Below are 19794 nucleotides of genomic sequence, written 5' to 3'. Positions count from 1 at the left end.
ATTTTAATCTTGTCTTGCATTTGTACTTTTTAGTTATTTTCCTAAAAAAGGTTGATTTTTCATTTGGTGGCGGTAACCATTAAAAAGTATTAATTTGCAACTAAATTCAGTTTTTAGGCTAAATTTGGTGCTTCTTTTTGCTAATCAAGAGGATAGAATATATCTACAAACATTTATTTAAGCTTAAATTTACCTTCATTCAGATTCTTAATTTGTACATTTATTATTTTAGAAATTAGTGAATGATGCATTTCTGATTTACTAGATGAATATTAATTTTTTTACTTGTGATGTATCACATTGTATGTGGATGGAAATCCAAATTTAATTAAATGCACAGAAACAGTGTTTACATTTTTTTTTAATTTACTAAATAAAACTACCTTAACTGTACTAGATACATTAAAAAAAAGTTCATCAAAACATTTTGCATTTTAAACTAACTGATTTATTGAAATATTATCTTTAGTGAATGAACTGAACTGATGGTGACCAGGATGTCCTTCAAGATTTTAGAACTAGTAGACTTCATTCTCTCACATCTAGTTTTTATTCATAGACCTAAAGAGGAAAACCTTACTGCTGTTTCAACTCCCACTGGTTTCTGAACTTTGAATGAGCTAGTCATTGAACTGAACTGGTTGAATAAACTGAAATGCAGAAAATATTCTTTGCACCTGCAGAAGAGGCGACTGCTGACAAACACTGGTTCTATATGTTTTCCACCAATTAAGTGGTTTGACTTAAAAAAAAAAAAAAAAAAAAAAAAAAAAAAATTTTGCAGCAAACATATACTGCTTAATTTTCTTTAAAATTTAAATTAAATTATTTTAGTAGGCCTTAACATAGGCAATCATGATTTCAAATATAATTTTAATAGGTGTTTTTAATTAATCTATATTTAATTTAAATTACAAATCATTTTAATCATCAGTTTTATCCACCTGGGCAGTAGCTAGTTCTATGTGAACAACTAACAAGAAAACATTTTATTCTACTAAGTAATGTATTCATATTCCCAGCAAACTCAATTCTAAACTGATGAGCATTATTGCAGAAGAACTCAAACTTTGAAATACAATATGACATTTATGATCTCTGATGTATAAGATTTCATAATAGACCATTTGATTATGGAGTTTTATTATTTGTTAAATTTTTTTAAAGTCAGTAAAACAATGCAACAGTAACAGTTAGGTTAACAATATTTTTAGAGTTACAGTTTGACTCTGCCCCCTAGTTGCAAGTAAAAGTTGATCATTTTTCAAAAGGCTAAACTTTTAAAAGCAGTTTCTATATCAGCTGATTCAAATACATCATCTGTTGCATCTTATATGCATGTTTTCTCAGGTTGCTTCAGTCAGGATCTAGACTAAAATTTAAAATATTAAAACTTGCTTGCAGCATCAGATCAAGGGATCCTCTGCTGTGGTAGCAGGGTATGCTCAATGCCTAGGGTGAGGCGGCATGAATTTGCAAAGCTGACTATCAGCACTGAAAATATGAGGCCTTTAGCCTAAAGACTGACATACCATCATCATCCACAAAGAGCTTGGCTATAACAATGCTGCCAACCACATGGAAATTTTAAAAAAAGTTGAACCTTTACTAAAGTTTAGATTCAGGAAGTGACACAGAAATAAAATTGTTCAGATTTAACCCTAAAATGTTTCTATAGTCTAAGACATACAAAGATGTCAAAATCCAAAATTTAGTACATTTAGCAAATAAAAAAAAAATCAAATTGGCTGAGTTTCCAGGTAAAATCAAGCCCACAGTGTTTTTTCTACTAATGAATGTGACGTTGTAGTTTGGGGTACAGTGCCATGAAAGCAGCATGGTTAATAAATAAGCAGTAGGTTAATAAATAAGAAAATATTAGTACTATAAGTAATCATGAGACATACCTTTTCAATTTGCTTTTGTTTACTGAGTTCTTTCTGTTGTTTCTCTTTTACTTTGTCTATTTCTTTTTGTTTTTCTGATGCTCTACGATCCTAAAGAGGTAAAGATATAATAAGGCTAATCTTCGTAAATTGGGGTATATAAAACACTACCACTTTGTAGGAGTTTCCTTAAGATAGTTATATCAATGTTTGATTTAATGAAGTATGTGTACCATTATTCTTACCTTAAATGACTTATCTCTGCTGAAATGAACAAAAAATGTATCTGCAATACCCTTTTCCAATCAGTCTTAGTATGAATCCTATTAAATCTTTATCACTTCTTGACAAGTTTAAATATCACCTAGATACAATGCAATAGACTCTGTAGAAATTCTTAATCTGCAGATTGCTGCCAGACACATAGTGCTATTATCTATATACTTAGCATACTGCATTTTGTGTGTACACACCCACACACTTTTTTCCCCTACTTAAGAATCTTACCAATTCTGCATGAAAAGCAATCTGTTTTGCCAGTCCAACAGAGTCGCAAATCTAAATATAAACAAATTGAATATTCAGAAAGTATGAAAAATAAATATTCCTTTAAAATTAAGAAAAATTCCCACAACTTCAGAAAGACTTTGTGTATTAAAGCACTTTCAGATCCTTGGACTGACAGCCTAACTTTTTTTAAACATACAAAAAACAAACAAACAAACAAACAAAAAAACCCCACTTCTAAAAATTTCTTCATACAACTTGAATGAGAACTAAGACCTTGAAATCCACTTCAGATCTGAAACAAGATAAAAGTGTAAATAACATGGTAATACCTTTTCCCCTTCATTGTTTGATTCAAATATATAACAGACAGATGTTGTATGGCTCTCAACTCTCCCTCCTGAAGACCGAAGCACAAATCCAAAAAGGCGTTTATTCTCCTGGTGTGTAGTGTACAAGACTACACTTGGCAAAGGAAACTGCCAAAAAAGGATGAAATAATGGGAATTTAAAGTTTGGTCTACATATCTTTGAATACCAGATATCGATATACTGTAGCTTACTAAAATAACAAAATAAATGGACATGATCAGTAGAAAGAATTTTATTATATCCTGATCAAATTGCTGGATAATGCTTTTGGCATTGCAGCAAACAAACAGGTTATCAAAAACATTCAGTGACCAAACACATGCAGATCTTTCAAAAATGTATATTGTGCAGAGAGTAGTGTAGCATTTGCATACAACTAATGTTACAGTGAAGTCTGAGTTCCGGTTTCCTTTCTAAGCATGTGCACGCGCACTTTTTTTAGATACTCAGCTCTCTCATATAAATTCCTTCTGGGACTAAATTTTCAATATATGGTGTCAGTCCAAGGATGGATTGTTTTTGAAAACTATGACCTGAATACGTTCAGGAACTTTGAGCGCACACACACTTTTTGTATTATGTTCAGTTGACATTTTTGCACTCCCATAATTAAAAAAAGGCTGAAGCTAGAAATTTCAAACTTGGGTTCTTTTCAAAACTTCACAAAAGATGGAAAACAACCCAAGTTTGAAGAAAATAGTTTAAATTAGTTTTAAAATTATGACAATTCAAAGTTAAAATAGTTACACCGCAATTTTTTTTTTAATTTAGTTTTTTTGGAGTCCTCATACTAAAACAGTTTAGAGCACTGGGCACATGATGAATTGCCTTATGTCACCTTTAACAGCTTACAGCCCTAAGACAGCTCTACACTTAAGGCCTTAGAGTTCATGAATGCACAGCTGCTTTTAGCATTGAGAAGTTTTACATACTTCATCTATTAAAAAGAGCCCTTAAGACACTTAAGAACACATTTAATTCTCTTTGGCTCTCTAAAAAAGACCCAGAGATCAAATGTAAAGCATTATTGTTCATGCAATACAGACTAAAACAATTAAGCAAACAAATCAAAAATAAAAAAAAATTAAGGTTGTTACTGGAAGGTGAACGTGGACACATTGATATATTTTATGTCAAGTATTCCATTGATTTCTTTTAGAATGCAAGACATTATTCTGTATTATTAATTTATAGAGATAAAAATAAGTTGACCATAAGACATGTCACATACAAGACATGCAACATGGCCAATTTAATAATGCATTAGAACCATCATCTTTTGAATTTCCCGACTCATGTAACTGACATCCCAACTTTAATGTTAATGTCTGACTTTGTACTACTCACTACACAAACCTATCTTGCTAATTTTATTATGCTCTTGCCATTTCAAATAATGAAAAAGCCACCGTTTGAAATGTTTACTTAATCAAATTAATTCATCACCCAAAACAGTCTTTTTCACTTAGCCATTTTAATACATAATTCTCTAAACTGATAACCTAAGTTTTGTGGGAAATTGTTTAGAAATCTCATTACACAGTATCACAGTATTGTTGATATTTAAGAGAATGAAAATTGTATTCAAACAAAATTAGACATAAAATCAGAAAAAATAATTGGTTGCTTTAACATTATCACTTAAATTACTTACCCTGAGCCTTGTAACTTGCGTCTGTGGATCTATTAACCTAAAAATGTTAATTAAACAAACAAAATCACAAAGTAAATTTTACCAAATTGAAAGGGCCATTTGAAAATATATTTGTGAAAGTCAACTTCAGTAAAATTTAGGAAGGATACTTACTTTAAACAGTCACAACTGACTAATAAATGTGATTCTGTCATCCTGAAAATATTATGGATAGCCCGGGCTGCTAGAATTTGGCGCATTGTTTCATAAACAACATCTGGACTTTCATCAGATTTAACCTCCATGGAGCCAAGGAATCTTACAATAAATAACTGGTGAAGAATGGAATCTAAGACAGATAAGAGTATTTAATAAGCAGTACCAAACCATTTCTGGGTTTTCCTATTTAAACATTACTGTTTCCATGACTAATCACAGAAGAAGGATTTCTAAGTTAGTAAAATCTTATAAACAAAATTCCAACCCACTCTAACTAAAAATTATACTTCCAATATTTTGATGAATGACAGATGCAGTTATTGAAACAGCAAGATACACATCTGTCTACTAAGCTTTTCACTTAGGTTTAGTGAACATGAAAGACTCAAATAGTTAGACTTCCAGATTGTAATCTCACCTGACTCATCTGATACAGTATGTGCTAATGAAATCCAGCAGTCCAGAAATGGGTGCTGAGCTAATTATCTTAGAGACATCTGCTATACATGAAGAAAGCACTCAAGTATGCTTTAACTGAATATGGCATACAAGTCTTAATTTTATACCTGCTATAAAAAGCAAATTAGTTTTGAAGAGCATCTCAATCAAGAATATTTTGTACTTAAGTGAAATCCTGTTTTACCTTCCGTTTCAGATTTTTTGCCTCCAGATTCACCAAATGGGTTTGTACGTCTATTAAAAAATTAAAACATTAAACCAGGAGTCAGAGTGCAAGAACCATTGACATATAATCTAGACTCATTCTACATCAAATAAAGCAACATATAATAATTTCACAGATTGGGATCAAAATCGATAGCCCATCTCTGAGTCACAAGGACAGACTTACTAGATGTGGGTTTAAGACACAAGCTGCTGCATTTGAGTGGAGAGGAAATATCAGGTGCTATTTGTCCCACTGTTGTGGTAGGAATGCAATTTGAGCTTGTTGTCTGCACATAAATACAACCCCAATGAATCACTTAACCTTCTTAATTTTTGAAAAGACACGGTTTTAAGGGATTAAGTCTCATTGAACAGCTTCAGGAAGCGCACCCAAAAGCTAGTCCTCTAAAAGATTAATTGAAAACAGCACACCTTTCCCCACTTTTTCAAGCTGTTGAATTACTCACTGCAGAGAAGTCACTGGTTTTGTCTCAAATGCAGCTCTCTGAAAACATCCCTGGGGTTTTACTCCTAGAGGGTCAAGAGAAATGTGGCTATTTCTGACTCTCAGCAGAGACATAATTACTCTCAATTATAATAAAGTGAAAATACTCTAGGCTTCCAGTCTGCATTTCTCAAGAGAAAAAAAGTAATGTAAAAAGAAAATTTGGAGCTGGGAAACTAGCTGAAGCTCTCAAGGAGAATGGAGAAAGGAAAGGTATTCTCTTGGCTAATTGGGATAGCTGAAAACTCTCAATGAGGACAGCTGAAAAATAAGAAAGTTAAATTTCATATCAGCTTTTACCAGGAAACAAGTGAAGGTGTCACTTTTTCCATATTGTCTGATATGGTCCTAAAATTCATTTTTAGAATAAATCCAACATCTGCCTTGATATGTAATATAGAATAAGTCTGTCTTCTTTATTTGTGTGGCCTATGAGATAGGATTGTTAATCTTTAAATTAATAATGAAATGTTAACTTAAACTAATCAAAAGTGGCGTGTGAACTTTGGATAATCATTGAACTAAATAATTAAACTCTGAACTAAAGTTTGCATGGCAAAAAATGTATAGAACAATGGCGAGTCCCAAAAAAAGATTGTTCATCTGTTCAAATATACCTAGGAAAATTCCCACAGCCAGACTTTCTTGGTGCTCAGACATTTTCAGGCTCTCAGAATCAGAATAGTAAATTCTAAGCTTTTTGTGGTCTAATGAAATGCAAAAAAATCACCTAACAGATGTACTTCATATTTGTACCTGAAACGCAGTGACAATTTTTTAAAAAGTATTGTGATAATGGTACTAAGACAAGTACAACACATTGCCAATCTATACCAAATGTAGTAGTATTTTTTTAAAAATCTTTTTAGGGAAATATTGACTGCGTCTCTCTATAATCTCTCCCACCTGAGACAAAATCATGAATGTATATGATAAAAAAATATCTTGTTGACATAAGTTTTAGGTACACTATTATATGTTTTTCATTGCCTAGAATCCAGTTCAGGTCTTATCAACCTATTTTAATCAATATGTTGTATACTTAATTTGATGCACTGTTTAACAGTCTCATTATTCTTCTAACAAAAAGGAAAAATGAGTTGAATACTGTACATCACACGATTAAAAATTTTTTTTTTCCTGTGTGAACTCTAAGTTTCTTCTCTCTGGTAGCAGACACTCCAACATGGAGTCAAACACACAACTCAAATATTTTTGTAAGAAGACACCCATAAGTCACAAGACTTAAGTCACAAACTAGTTTTCAGTTTCCCTCAGATGAATGGGATCTACTATCCACGAAAAAAGATGAATACTTGAATTCTGTACAAACAGTTCTGTAAAGGCAATGCACAGTATCTTATCAGGCATCTTATTTTGAATGGGAAAATAAAACAAACAAAAACAAGCAAGAGAAAGAAGTGGTTTTATATTCTGGGATAACTGTAAGGCAATTCTCAACCTGTCTGTAGAAGATTGCTCTAGAAGCCTAGATCATTTTCACTCACCTTTTAGTTTAGGAAGAGTGTCATCAGTATGCCATCATCACCTGGAGGCAGGGCTACCAAATTTCTCTTGAGTTTCCAAGAGGAAATACCCAAGGTGCTGAGCGAGCAAGCAATAGGAAAGGAAAATATATTTTTTAAAACCAAATGATTATGAAGCATAAGTTGTTAAACATGGTGAGAAAAGCTGCTGCAAAACTGGAAAACTACATCTTGAATCTACAGTAAATACTTGGCATTTTCACAGTTGTGTGTGACGAAGATACTGTTTTGCAGCCCTGCTCTCTACATACTTGTCACAAAAAACATCAAAGCGAAGACAATACACATGATGAAGTTACTGGCTGGATACGCTTTCCTTACTTTTGTTTCTGTAATTGTAAAACAGACAAATACAAGGATTTTTCTTCCACTGCTTCTCCTACCTGCCCGATTGACCTGAGGCTTTTGCCTGACCAGGCTGATCTTCACTAACTGGAGAAATTATGTCAAATTGTATCGGTGTGTCAGGGGCAACAAGGGAATCCAAGGAAAGTGCTGATAAAGCTGCTGATTCAGATCCCAAAGACCCAGAGCTATTAGTACGAACTGTCGGAGGCCGAGATTGTCTAAAACAAAACAGAGAGAGATGTAAGCTTATAGATAACAAATGAAACTCCACCGTGGAAACAAATAAAATATTCTGAAACTTGGGAAAAATAAAACAAGACAAAATATTAGAAGAAATTTAAGAGGAACAATACTATCATTACCGAGTAAAAAGAAATGCAGTCTAGATTCAATTTCAATCATTTACTACTTTCTCTCATCACTGTTACGGCACTAACATACTAGAATGTGAAATATCCTAAAGCTAGAAGTATGATGCTAGTTGTTAAAAATATTGAGAAAATTGAATCAAGATTGTCAAAAGCCAACAAATTAGCCTCATGGCTTAAATGGTAAAGTACCAAAACTGGATATAGTGCTGCATCATTTATTTCTTAATATACATCATAGAACATTAAAATATTTATCAAAAATTCATTTGCTACATTGTTCAAGAACTTGTTTTTATCCTGTTAAAGGTTTTAAAAGTCACTGTAGACAACTGAAACCTTTTCTGCAAATCATGTTATTTTAGAAGCCTTCACCAGACACCCATTAGAAATGTGCTCTTAAAATGACCAACTGTTCTGTACTGTACATTGCTGGCCGCATGCTCTCATGTCTCTGTTGGAAGGAAGGAGAGGGGGTGACAGCCTCCAGAGCGGATTGGTTTACACGTGCAGCAATTTCCTAAGTAATTAAAAGAAAAAAGGTAACTGAAAACATTTTCTCCAAATTCAATTTAGAATGTTCAGTTTAAGTTTTATTTACATGCAGTAGGAGAAACTATAAATTGAAGCTATGCTGGAACCACACATGTTCCTTTCAATGGCAACACCTGTTAATACCAGGATGATACATGGCCCCAACTCTGTATTCATCAAAATATACATGTATTTAACTCACATTTGTTTCACTGACGTTAGTGACTGCATAGTAGGGAGAACAAAAACCTTTGGTTTCCTATTTACAGTTTAGTTAATTTAGACTCGGTCACACAAATAGCTTTGCTATTATCCACAAACTCATTATTAGTCCAAAAATTGAAAGCTGGTATCACAAGCAACGTTTTCGTTTCACACTGAACTGGCAGATCTACACTTGTCAAGTCTCCTGTATTTAATGAGGAGCTTATATTTCATGGTTCCATAGCGGATTCATGTACAATTTAATATAGTGCCTGTATATTATGCTTCCACTAGTTCTCAACTCTAGAATATGTTCAGTGCAAGGTTACCATTCTGGTACTTCACAACACTGCACCCGCCAAAGGCCTGAGGCAGAAGAGTATCTCATTTGATTTATATACATACCCCACAGGACTAGCAGAAAGCAGTAACATCACCTGTGAGAATTGCTTAGCAGTTGCAAGTAAGAAGTGTGAGCATTTATTCAACCAATTACCCTAATTTACAAAGATTTTGGGTGTCCTCTAAGACCTCTGAATAACCCGAGTTATATTTTGCCACCTACTGAATAATCAAGACCACTTTGATTAGCTCCATGCATAGCCTCCTTCCTACACAAACTGTTACTATGTTAATTTTGTTCATAGATAGGGCCCTACTAAATTCACAGTCCATTTTCGTCAATTTCATGGTCATAGGATGTGAAATCTGTATAGTATAGGGTACAAGCACACAAAAGACCAGATTTCACGGTCCAGGATATGTTTTTCATGGCTGTGAATTTGGTAGGGCCCTATTCATAGGATTATTTGACAGTCAGCTCGATTAGAAAGTGAAGTTTTCCATCGCTCACCACAATGATTTGTGATAAGCAAAATAGAGGTACAAGTTCTTGAAAAACAACTTTTAGAATGTTATTTACATTTTCAGTAATGCTAGTTTTTAATGTGCCCTCTTTGCATCATTCAGGTGGAAGAAATGTGTATTACTTGCTTATAAAAGTTTATAATGCTGCCGATACACACACTGCTTTACAAAACAAAGTTACATTTCCTGCCATGAAAGATTTCTAGTCTGAGACGTAAGCAGCATTCAACTTAATTTTATACTATAAAATTAGGTCTAGCAGATCTCTTAAAATGAATACATTTCTAAATTAAAATGTATTTCTTTGGGTTAGTTTTGGGAATTATAAAACAAATGATCAACGTTACCTCAGGGTTTTCACTTAGGTATATCTGTTTAGAGATGTTGTTTATTGTACATATCCACTAAAAGAGAGAGAAAAAAAGTGAAGCATTAATAATTATATTGTAGTTTTAAAAACCTGTTTAAATATCTTAGCTGATTTTTCTTCCCACCACCTCCCCGCACTTAATTTGTCACTTTAAGGAGTGACAGGCCAGGGCCTATGTATTTCACTGAATTTGCCATGAAATTCACCGTATAGCAGAATTTACCTCCAGAATATTGCAGCCAGCACCCAATACACCTCTACCCTGATATAACGCGACCCGATATAACACGAATTCTGATATAACGTGGTAAAGCAGTGCTCCGGGGGGGGGGAGGTTGCGCACTCCGGCGGATCAAAGCAAGTTCGATATAAAGCGGTTTCACCTATTACGCGGTAAGATTTTTTGGCTCCCGAGGACAGCGTTATATCGAGGTAGAGGTGTATTTTGTTTTCTATCTCCCTGCCTTACTGAAACTTGCTTGCAGCTGCCTCTTATTTGTCAACTTTTCCCTGAAAGGGGGAGTAAATTGGATTACAATGCATGCTGCCTGCACTGTTCCATGGAGCCCAAGCTACAATTCAGCTTGTAGCCAGAAGTTTGTAGGCTAGCTGCTGGGCTACTTGGAGAACAGTGCAGCAGCAGAGGCCCAAAGAGCTGCTGAAGCTGGCTACAAGCTCCCCCTCATTCTCTGGCACGCATGGGAAAAGGAGGTTATGAGGTGGGCTGCTGGACATTGTGATGGGAGCTGAGGCAGCAGTGTGGAATGAGGGAGCAGAGCTGGATCAATTGGGCATCTTAGCAAAAAACCCATCCTCAAAAACAATCACTGTCAAAAATAACTCACTAATTTTACAAGTGAGTATTTTCTGCTATGTTTCATAGATGTGCGGGTGGGGGGGGGGGAGAAAGATGGGAATGAAGGGCATATCCAGGTGATGAAAATATCACAGGAATTTAGGGGTCCTTGTCAAAGTGCATGGGTGCATGCCCTGATGATTGCAGCGTATATTCAGCAACAACACAGAGCAGCATGATTTCGCAATATCCCCCTTTAACTGCCTGCTCAGACTTGCATTATAGAAATCAAAAAGCTTACAAATGTTAAGTTTTTATTCTTGCATCATGAAAGTCTATATTAAAAATGAATGCAAAGTAATAAATATTTTTATTTAGCAAATATTTAAAGGCTTTTAATAGATTTGCTACACACAACTTCTGGAAAACCCTAAATAGATTCAAGAATTTAGTGAAATGTGTCTGGTCAATAGGCTTTATCTGAGCAGTTTGCTAACAGATCCTTTTCAGTCTTCAGATCTATAGGGAGAAAGATGCCCAAATGAAGTCTAAAGAAGTACCTCCTTTGTTAGCTCAGAGTAGTTCATAAAAATTACATTTTAAGAATGTAGTAAACCACAACTAAACTATTTCTATTGTCACATCTTAACCCCCACCCCTCTAAATTAAAACATTTAAGGAAAAGATTATGTGAACTTCCACTCTGTCTTCATTCTCTCTGCATCTATACTTGACAACACCCGAAGATGATGGCACTGAATATGAATGCTGAAGAGTCATTTGAAAGTGTCACAGGGTGCCTGGTCCGTTCAAGAGCAGTTCTCTGTGACTCATTAGATGCCTCCGAGTACAGCAATAATTCTCAAACTTTTGTATTGGTGACCCCTTTCACAGAGGAAGTCTCTGAGTGCGACCCCCCCCCTTTATAAATTAAAAACACTTTTTAATATATTTAACACCATTATAAATGCTGGAAGCAAGCGGGGTTTGGGGTGGAGACTGACAGCTCGCGACCCCCCCATGTAATACCCTTGTGTCAAGGCTGAATCCCCACTCTTTCACTCCGAGTGCAGAAGGTGGGGGCCCGCAAGGATTCTAAAAATTAATACTTGCCACTCCAGGCTTGTATTAAACTCCCAAGGTTACAGCTTTTCTCTGCCCTTGGCTTGGTGAACGCTGTCACCACCCAAATGCAAAAAAACCCCAACCCTTGGACCCAGAAAGGAGCACTTGGGAATTCCTCCTCAAGCCTTTTCACACCCCCCTCCCCTCCGGGGAAGAGCTGAGAAAGAAAACAAAGGAAATCAGCTAATCAAACAGCATATGCACAAACCTCTTAGGACACCAAAAATCCAATCCTGTTCTTAAAAAAGGTAAATTTTATTAAAAACAAAAAGGAAGAAAATACATCTGGAACATAGGCTTTTGCTAGATTTTAAAAGAGCAATTCCAAAAATTAAGCACCCAAAATAGCTTTCTTGGGGGTTAGCTTAAAGGTTACAAGCAAACAAAAGCATCTGGGGTTAGCACAGAGGAGATCCACAAGCCAAAATAAAGAAATAAACCTAATCACGTCTTCCTAAACATTCCTAATGTACTTACATACACCTCTACCCCGATATAATGCGACCCGATATAACACGAATTTGGATATAACACGGTAAAGCAGTGCTCCGGGGGGGGCGGGGCTGCACACTCCGGTGGATTAAAACAAGTTCGCTATAACGCGGTTTCACCTATAATGCGGTAAGATTTTTTGGCTCCCGAGGACAGCGTTATATCGAGGTAGAGGTGTATTTGGGTTGTTAAAAGTAGTTCTAGATATGATCTGATGGTTTTCATATCCGGTTCAAACTTTACATAGCATTCCTGCTTATAGCATTGCTGCTCTATGTCTCCAGAGAACAACAGACAAAAGGAAAGTTTTTTTCCTCATTTTAAAAAATTCTAGTCTTCTCATTGGCTCTTTTGGTCAGGTGCCCACTTCCTTTTCTTTACCTGGGGAACTTTTAACCCTTTACAGGTAAAGCAAGCAGAAAACAGCTACCAAGAGGGATTTGACAGCTAACTGGCTGCCTGGGTGTTCATCAAAGGGAGCTACCCCCTCCCTCCCCCGGCACGTCATTTATCACACCTCTTGATCCCTGAAGGGTCCCGAACCCCTGGAGTAGAGGCTATTTAGCTCACCTGGTTCCACTTAAGGGCAAATCAATTATCTATCAATCATAGCTGGGGAGTGACTCGGAGCTTCTCACAAAGGAGTTCAGAGTAGCGGGAGGAAGCTGCAGGGAGGAAAGACATATTCTCTGCAGGCCCTCTCTAAGCTAGAGAGGGGGAGCTGCCTGGAGTAAGAAAGATCAGGCAGGGGCAGCCAGTGAGGTCTGCCAAATTCCCCAGATGAAGGAAAAGATAGGACCAAGCTGTTGGAAGTTCCTGGATAAGGGAAGCAAAGAAGTGCTGCTGAAAGCCTGAATAAAGAATGGCTATGGGGAATTACCTCAGTGTAGATTCTGAAAGAGCTGGAGGGGAGTGGGGGAGGTCCAGGAACACTGGGGAAAGCCCTGGTTGGACTTAAAGAGAGACGCCTTAAAGAAGAGGGATGGATACTAAGTATGTGGAACTACTGTTTAATTCCAGGATGGGGACAGTGGCGAAATCTGGTTGTCTTCCACCTATAGCGTGAACTGCACAAGATGTGAGAAGAGTCTGGGCAGACAGCAGATGAGAAGAGTCACATAAGAACCTTTACGTTGTGACCTTTGACTCTAACTGGGTAGGTCTGAAGCCTGTATGTAAATAAATCACTCTCAACAAGAGTGGTTTTTCATTGAAAGAGTGATCAGTGGCAACTGCATAGGTGCATTCTTGCTGCAAGGTGAATCTGGGGACCTCAACTCTTACAGAAGAATGAGTGTTGAATGCAACCAGAAAGCAAACAAACATTTGTTTTTTGTTTGAAACATGTATTTGTTTGATCACCCAGCAGTGGGCAGTGAGATGTGCAGTCTTCTTAGCAGATACTGAAAGCATTAAATGCCTTTCTATACTCCGCCTCTGAGCTTCTTGCTAAGGATGCATGATCCTGTGCTTGCTTCTTAACTGAGTTCTAAAGCTACCATCAAAAATAACCTTAGCAAAGACACTAAGAGCATGATTTTTACAAAATTAATTCTATGATCTTTTGACTGAACGCTTTTTAAACAAAGTTTGGATGTGGTTTTCCTCTTGTTTTGCAACAAGGCACTCAGGATATTTCATTTTGGGCTTTCTTTTGCTTTCTATAGCTGGCTGACTCGAAAGGAAAAAAGCATACAGCACACACACACCCGCTTCCCCAAAAAGGTGTGCAGTAAGTGTTTGTTTCCCTTATAACTATGCTGGCCATTTTTCCTCCAAGTTAAACCTATAGGTCCCCACTGACAATCACTTTTGCTGGCACAGATTTTTTTTCCAGGGTAGAGACAAAGGGACACCTTCCTGACACCTGTCAGTATGGGTAGAAGAAATCTTCAGGTCGCTATTCACTTTGGGTCTCCCAAGTAACCTAAGAAATATTTCTTATGTGTAATGAATTATCAGAAAAAGCATCTGAACCACCACACACTTGCTGTAAGCTTACCTCTTCATAATCTTTTTTACTCTCTGCCTGTAAGATTGAAGATCTGAAAGAAGAGAGAATAAAAAAATTCTAAGGCTCACTTATTTGAAAGAAAAAGATCCTTTCAATAACTTTTTGTCTGGAGGTAAATTTTCCCCTTGATATATGCACGTAACTTGTACTAATAACATTGGGAGCTATGCATACATACTAAATGGAAACTAAATTTAACTGAAGATGCAAGCAATCTTATTTCTATGCAAAAATCAGGCAAGGGTGCACATATAGCAATTGAACAATCAGGTACTATGGTCTGAAACAGGCTAGACTGTTTCACATCCATGGGTATGTTTACGCAAAAACTAGATATAGTGGCTGGCCTGTGTCAGCCGACTCGGACTCGGGGCTGTTTCATTGCTGTGTAGAGGCTTGGGCTGGAGCCTGGGTGCTAAGACCCTGTGAGGTGGGAGGGTCCCAGAGCTTGGGTTCCAGGCGGAATCCAAAAGTCTACACAGCAATGAAACAGCCCACAGCCTGTGCCCCACAAGCACTAGTCAGCTCACTATCTCATACCCAAAACAATGACAGGGCCTCGCACGTGTCCAAACAAAAGAAAAGTATTAATGTAGATGACGCCAACCTTTTTTCTCTAGGATCTAGATATTATTGCACAAAGTAAAGAACTGAATATTGAATATTGAATCATATAAGAAGCTGTGCTGCACCTTGCTAAATTTGGAGCTTCTCATATTTTGGTATGACAACCTCAGTTTTAAAATTGCTGGGAAGGGTAAGAATCAAAGATCCCCAAGCTATGGATGATTTTGTTGACAGATACAAAAACATTATTTTTAAAAGTTTTTGATAAAGGATTTTGAAAAGCACTTCATACTTTCTATGTATGTAAAGTCATTATTCAGATCACTTTGCGTACAAGACTAATAGTTTTTTAAAAATATCAACAGAGAAACATCAAGGCAAGTTATTATGCAGATGTTTGTTAAAACAATTAGTCTATTATAAAAATGTATAATAATTTTGTAAGTGGTCTCATAGGCTATCAGTGTGTGCTATGGCACAAATCAAGATATTTTTATGTTCAAATGGCAATGGGAATTCAGCCCTAACAACATGCTATATACACCAGATGGTTCTAAGGCTAAATGTTGGGTTGTGATGAATGAAAGGGAATGCAAGAGTACTTATACTTGATTATCTCAAAACACCAATTTATCCAATATATAAATTTATGCAATATATCCAAATAAAAAGTGACATTCACACAGTTTAAATGAATATAGATTACAGGTTGTCCAACATGCAATGTAACCATTTATGGTTATGAAACTGTTGTGGGCTTTGATTATTTCAACCTGCTATCAGCAGCTCCATGTGGCTGTTGTTTAGGATATGGTGGAGAAAAAAAGGCAGAGTTTGTAGGGTTGTTTTTAAAAAAAAAACAAAAAAAAAAAACAAACAAACAAAAAAAACATGTTCAAATTTTAACCAGCCAAAATTGAAATTTGTCTCTTTTTTTCAGTTAATGACTATAGTGTCATTTACTGATAACGCTATCTTAAGAATGAATACTAACTTTTTGCCATCAAAAGATGTTATCTGAAAGCAGTATCTTCTGTCCTCACAGTCCACAGCCATCACGGAACAGTTGTCTATGTCCATGACAAGTCCTCCAGCTACGTCACCTCTTGCCTGACTCATTAGGTTTCCACCCTGAGTAAAGTAAAACTGTCTGTCCCAACTGGAAGACACCAGCCCAGTCTTACTAAAACAAGAAAGAAGACACTGATTAGTGGATTGCATGTTTAAGCCAGATTCCTAAATTAGAAAAATACAAAAGAAATCAGAAAAACAAGACCTCCAAGTCTTTTTATGAAAATAAAACCCAATAGATTTTCACTAAGTCCTAGATTAATTTATACAACATAGTTGGTTTCTTCACCGTTTGTACCATTTTACTTCAAACTAAACAGGTTTAAAATCCTACAGTTGAGTTGTACAATGAACCATGTAAAAGTGATATGCTAGCCAACTGTTACAGCTGTAAGAAACTTAATTAGAAGTAAAGGTTAAAACAATTGTGTTTTAACCAGTGGTGTTTAGATTGTTGCTTTATGGGTAACAAAAATCAAAGGGTCTTCTTTTTTCCTTACCCCTTTGGTGGTAGGATCAAGAGTTCTTTAACAAAAACAATGTATTTTGTTTTAATCCACTGAGAATACTTAATTTAGATGTCAAGTATTAATATCAACATAGCCAACTAAAGATCCATCACTTTCCACCCAATTTATTTATTTGATTCACAGGAAGAGACTGCAGGAGCCATGGACCACAGCATACAGCCTCTGCAGATCTATGAAAGAAGAATTTCATGATAAATAAATTGGGGTATTGCACTGAGAATACCCAAATACTTCGTGTTTGGTTTTGTACAGGTCTTCTCACTTCAACATTAGCTACAAAAGTTGAACTATTTAAATAATTCATAGTTCAAGTTCAGGAAAGTACTTTTCCTCTAGGTTGTTGTTGTAACATTAGTCTGATTTTTATAAAGTTCACCATGTATGCAGAACATAGTATAAACTGGGAACGCACACACTAAACTTTATAGCTTTAATTCGTTTTTAACCAATTGTAAACCAATAGGTTGCCTTTACATATGTGGAATAACACCTCCCTCTAGTGGGCCAAAAAGCACTCCTTTAAATTGCCATGCATGTTCTCAAAAGTCTGTTTAGTATAATGCATAATGTGTTTTCCTTATATTTCAAAAGTACAAACACTTATTCTACTGTAACCCAAACTTTTATCCTAAAGTTGTATTATACATAGATAATGAGCAACATAATATAGTATTAATCCTTCAAATACTGGCTTTTTCTGAGATTACAACCCAATTAATATTGAATAAATACATATATCTCCATATTTCTTTTGTAGGCACAAATATCCAGGGGATCAAGTTTCATTAACAAAGGAGCATAATTTCTCTAACCACTAGGTGGAAATCAGGAGGTCTCTCTCTATTCCTGACTGCTAGGCTCTTGTGACTATGAGGACATCACCTGATCTCTCTCAGTGTCTCCATCTTATGGCATTAAGAACACTTACCTTTCTTTTAAGATCACTGAATGAATAATGCAAAGTATTAATAGGTGGACCAATTACTAAAATCCAGAAATTAATGCCAACTAATACACAACTCAATCTATCACGTGAGGAGAATACAAAGAAAGGAAGCATGTCAAGCTTCTCTGTGGCTAGTTCAATTTGACAAATTAAATGTTTATGTACAATCCAATATAGCTGTTTTTATAAATATCACTTCCTTATCCAACATGCCTTTTTTAAAATAAGTAAAGTTCTTCTGACATTTTAAAATAATAGTAGGTAGCTTACTTCCTTGCATTAAGATAGCCAGCTTTCCGTGTTAGATTTCTATGGACAGGAAATTTTGTTGTGTCTGGATCAGGTAAATATAATGGATCACTGGCTACTTCCAAGTCCTCTATGGTCTGCTGCATGGTTTCTACCTCAGAATCCATTTCCCTGCGAACACTAAAATAGCATAAAATACAATGTGTTATTAACAGAGATGATGTAGCAGTAGGCAGACTCAAAAAAAAGAAAATTAGTGAAGGCAATAAAGATACAATTAAACAAATAAGAACAAAAACTTACTTTTGTACACTTGTGCCAATATTGGTTAAAAATTCTTCCAGCTGCTCAGTAAGATTTTCTGAACCCATTTTAAAGAAACTTATCTTAAAAAAAAAAAAAAAAAAAAAAAAAAAAAAGAGAGAGAGAGAGAGAGAAACCATTTATTTAACAAATCAAACAAAACCCATCTATTTCTGTTTTTTAAAAAACCCTAGTAATAGATCCAATAGTAGGAACTCTAAAGTCATTGTGATTGTGGGGATATCCATCCCGCTAAATCTAAAGATTTTGGAACATGTCCTTCATGTCTCACAATGATGCTCAGGTAAGATGTAAACAGAATGCAGCTGTATTGTTTTGCTTTACTGCAGAAGATATTCAAATTTAGTTCCTAATTCTGTGCTGGAGCTGTAGAAGAGAAGCAGTAGTACTCATATTCAAGAAGAACATGGAAACATTTCAATCACAGTATGGGGATAAAATAATCCTTTTATGAAGGGAAAAAGGAGGCCAAGTTCTCTGGTAATGACATGTTCTGACAAGGTCTCTATATTAGCTTGTTTTTTTACTACAAACTTTTGATCTGTTTGAGCACACAAATTATTTTCATTGTGACTCCACTTTAAAAGACATTTAAAACTGATCTTATGGGTAGTTCTGCATAAAACAAAGTAGGAGATTGGTGTATTCCTGGCTCCAGCGACATCTATGGGAGATTTGCCATTGATTTCAATGAGGTCAGAGTTTCACCAAATATACTCATATAGCAAAGAAAATGAATGATGAGTCAAGTTCTGTAGCCTGATCCATAGATTATGTATTAATTATATTGATTACCTAAGAATTCCAGTTATCGCTTTGAGGGTTGACAGGTTCTTGTCCCAAGATCAGGCCCAGTATTATTAAAATTACTATAGAGTTGGGAACCCCGATGAGCACAATTGCAACACTCACACTATAGGAATGCTTCTATATTTACAAATAGTTTATTAATACATTTAGGAAAGTCACAAACACTAACTCAGTGAGGTAGATAGAGACACTACAGAAGTGCATCTGCATGTCCATATATTCAGATCACCCCTTGCAGAACAATCTGAAATGTTAGTCATTATCTTCCTCATCACCATCACTTTCCTCCTTATCACCAGTGGCCATCATTCTGGCCCCTTTCAAGGGCTACATCTCTCTCTTACCCCCACAGGCTGGGATGCAACTTTTCTGTTATGCTGAGGCCACTATATCTAATGCATTATTCAGTAGGGGTTTTTCCCATTTTCCTTATTTGTATTTCCTCATCCTACTAATGTTGAGGTGTCCTTCTTCTATAGGTTAGCATATTGATATGTGTAACTACCATTTGTGGTTACTACTTCCATGTTTCTTATGGTAGCACTTACTGGAACATTCTACTTCCTACGAGTGAGCAAGCTCTTCTTTGTTCCTAAAATCAAAAGGTAATCGTTGATCTATGCCCAAGGTTATGGCCTACTTAACCACACTTATGCTAGCTTATGCGTCAGCTAATGTCTTACAGGATACAGTAGGTTTCTTGTGTTACAGCCAATATAATGAAAGCAGCTAAGTATAATGAAGGCAAGGCAGTGACTATAGTAAAGGCAAGCCTGTGGGCTACAGTTTCTTTTCAAAACTTAGTGACAGAGGCAGAAAGTGATTTGTCATATTGTCTCTGAAC

General features: G+C 35.9%; 1 protein-coding gene across 1 annotated transcript in view; it reads right to left on the bottom strand.

The window, feature by feature from the left end:
- The window catches only part of APPL1 (adaptor protein, phosphotyrosine interacting with PH domain and leucine zipper 1), a 52916-nt gene that overhangs the window by 10973 nt on the left and 22149 nt on the right, over positions 1 to 19794 (bottom strand). The window contains exons 9-21 of the mRNA XM_065407495.1: positions 18120 to 18202; positions 17838 to 17996; positions 16015 to 16203; positions 14442 to 14484; positions 10004 to 10060; positions 8480 to 8571; positions 7719 to 7901; positions 5261 to 5310; positions 4573 to 4747; positions 4420 to 4456; positions 2726 to 2872; positions 2394 to 2444; positions 1908 to 1997 (exon numbers count right to left, since the gene is read on the bottom strand). Of these exons, the coding sequence (XP_065263567.1) occupies positions 1908 to 1997; positions 2394 to 2444; positions 2726 to 2872; positions 4420 to 4456; positions 4573 to 4747; positions 5261 to 5310; positions 7719 to 7901; positions 8480 to 8571; positions 10004 to 10060; positions 14442 to 14484; positions 16015 to 16203; positions 17838 to 17996; positions 18120 to 18202 (1356 nt within the window). The remainder of the gene's footprint in view (positions 1 to 1907; positions 1998 to 2393; positions 2445 to 2725; positions 2873 to 4419; positions 4457 to 4572; positions 4748 to 5260; positions 5311 to 7718; positions 7902 to 8479; positions 8572 to 10003; positions 10061 to 14441; positions 14485 to 16014; positions 16204 to 17837; positions 17997 to 18119; positions 18203 to 19794) is intronic.

Source organism: Emys orbicularis, chromosome 7, assembly GCF_028017835.1.
Source record: "Emys orbicularis isolate rEmyOrb1 chromosome 7, rEmyOrb1.hap1, whole genome shotgun sequence".
Lineage (NCBI taxonomy): Eukaryota > Metazoa > Chordata > Testudines > Emydidae > Emys > Emys orbicularis.
The sequence above is the reverse complement of the archived record's forward strand: the minus strand, read 5'-3'. Positions and strand labels throughout refer to the sequence as shown.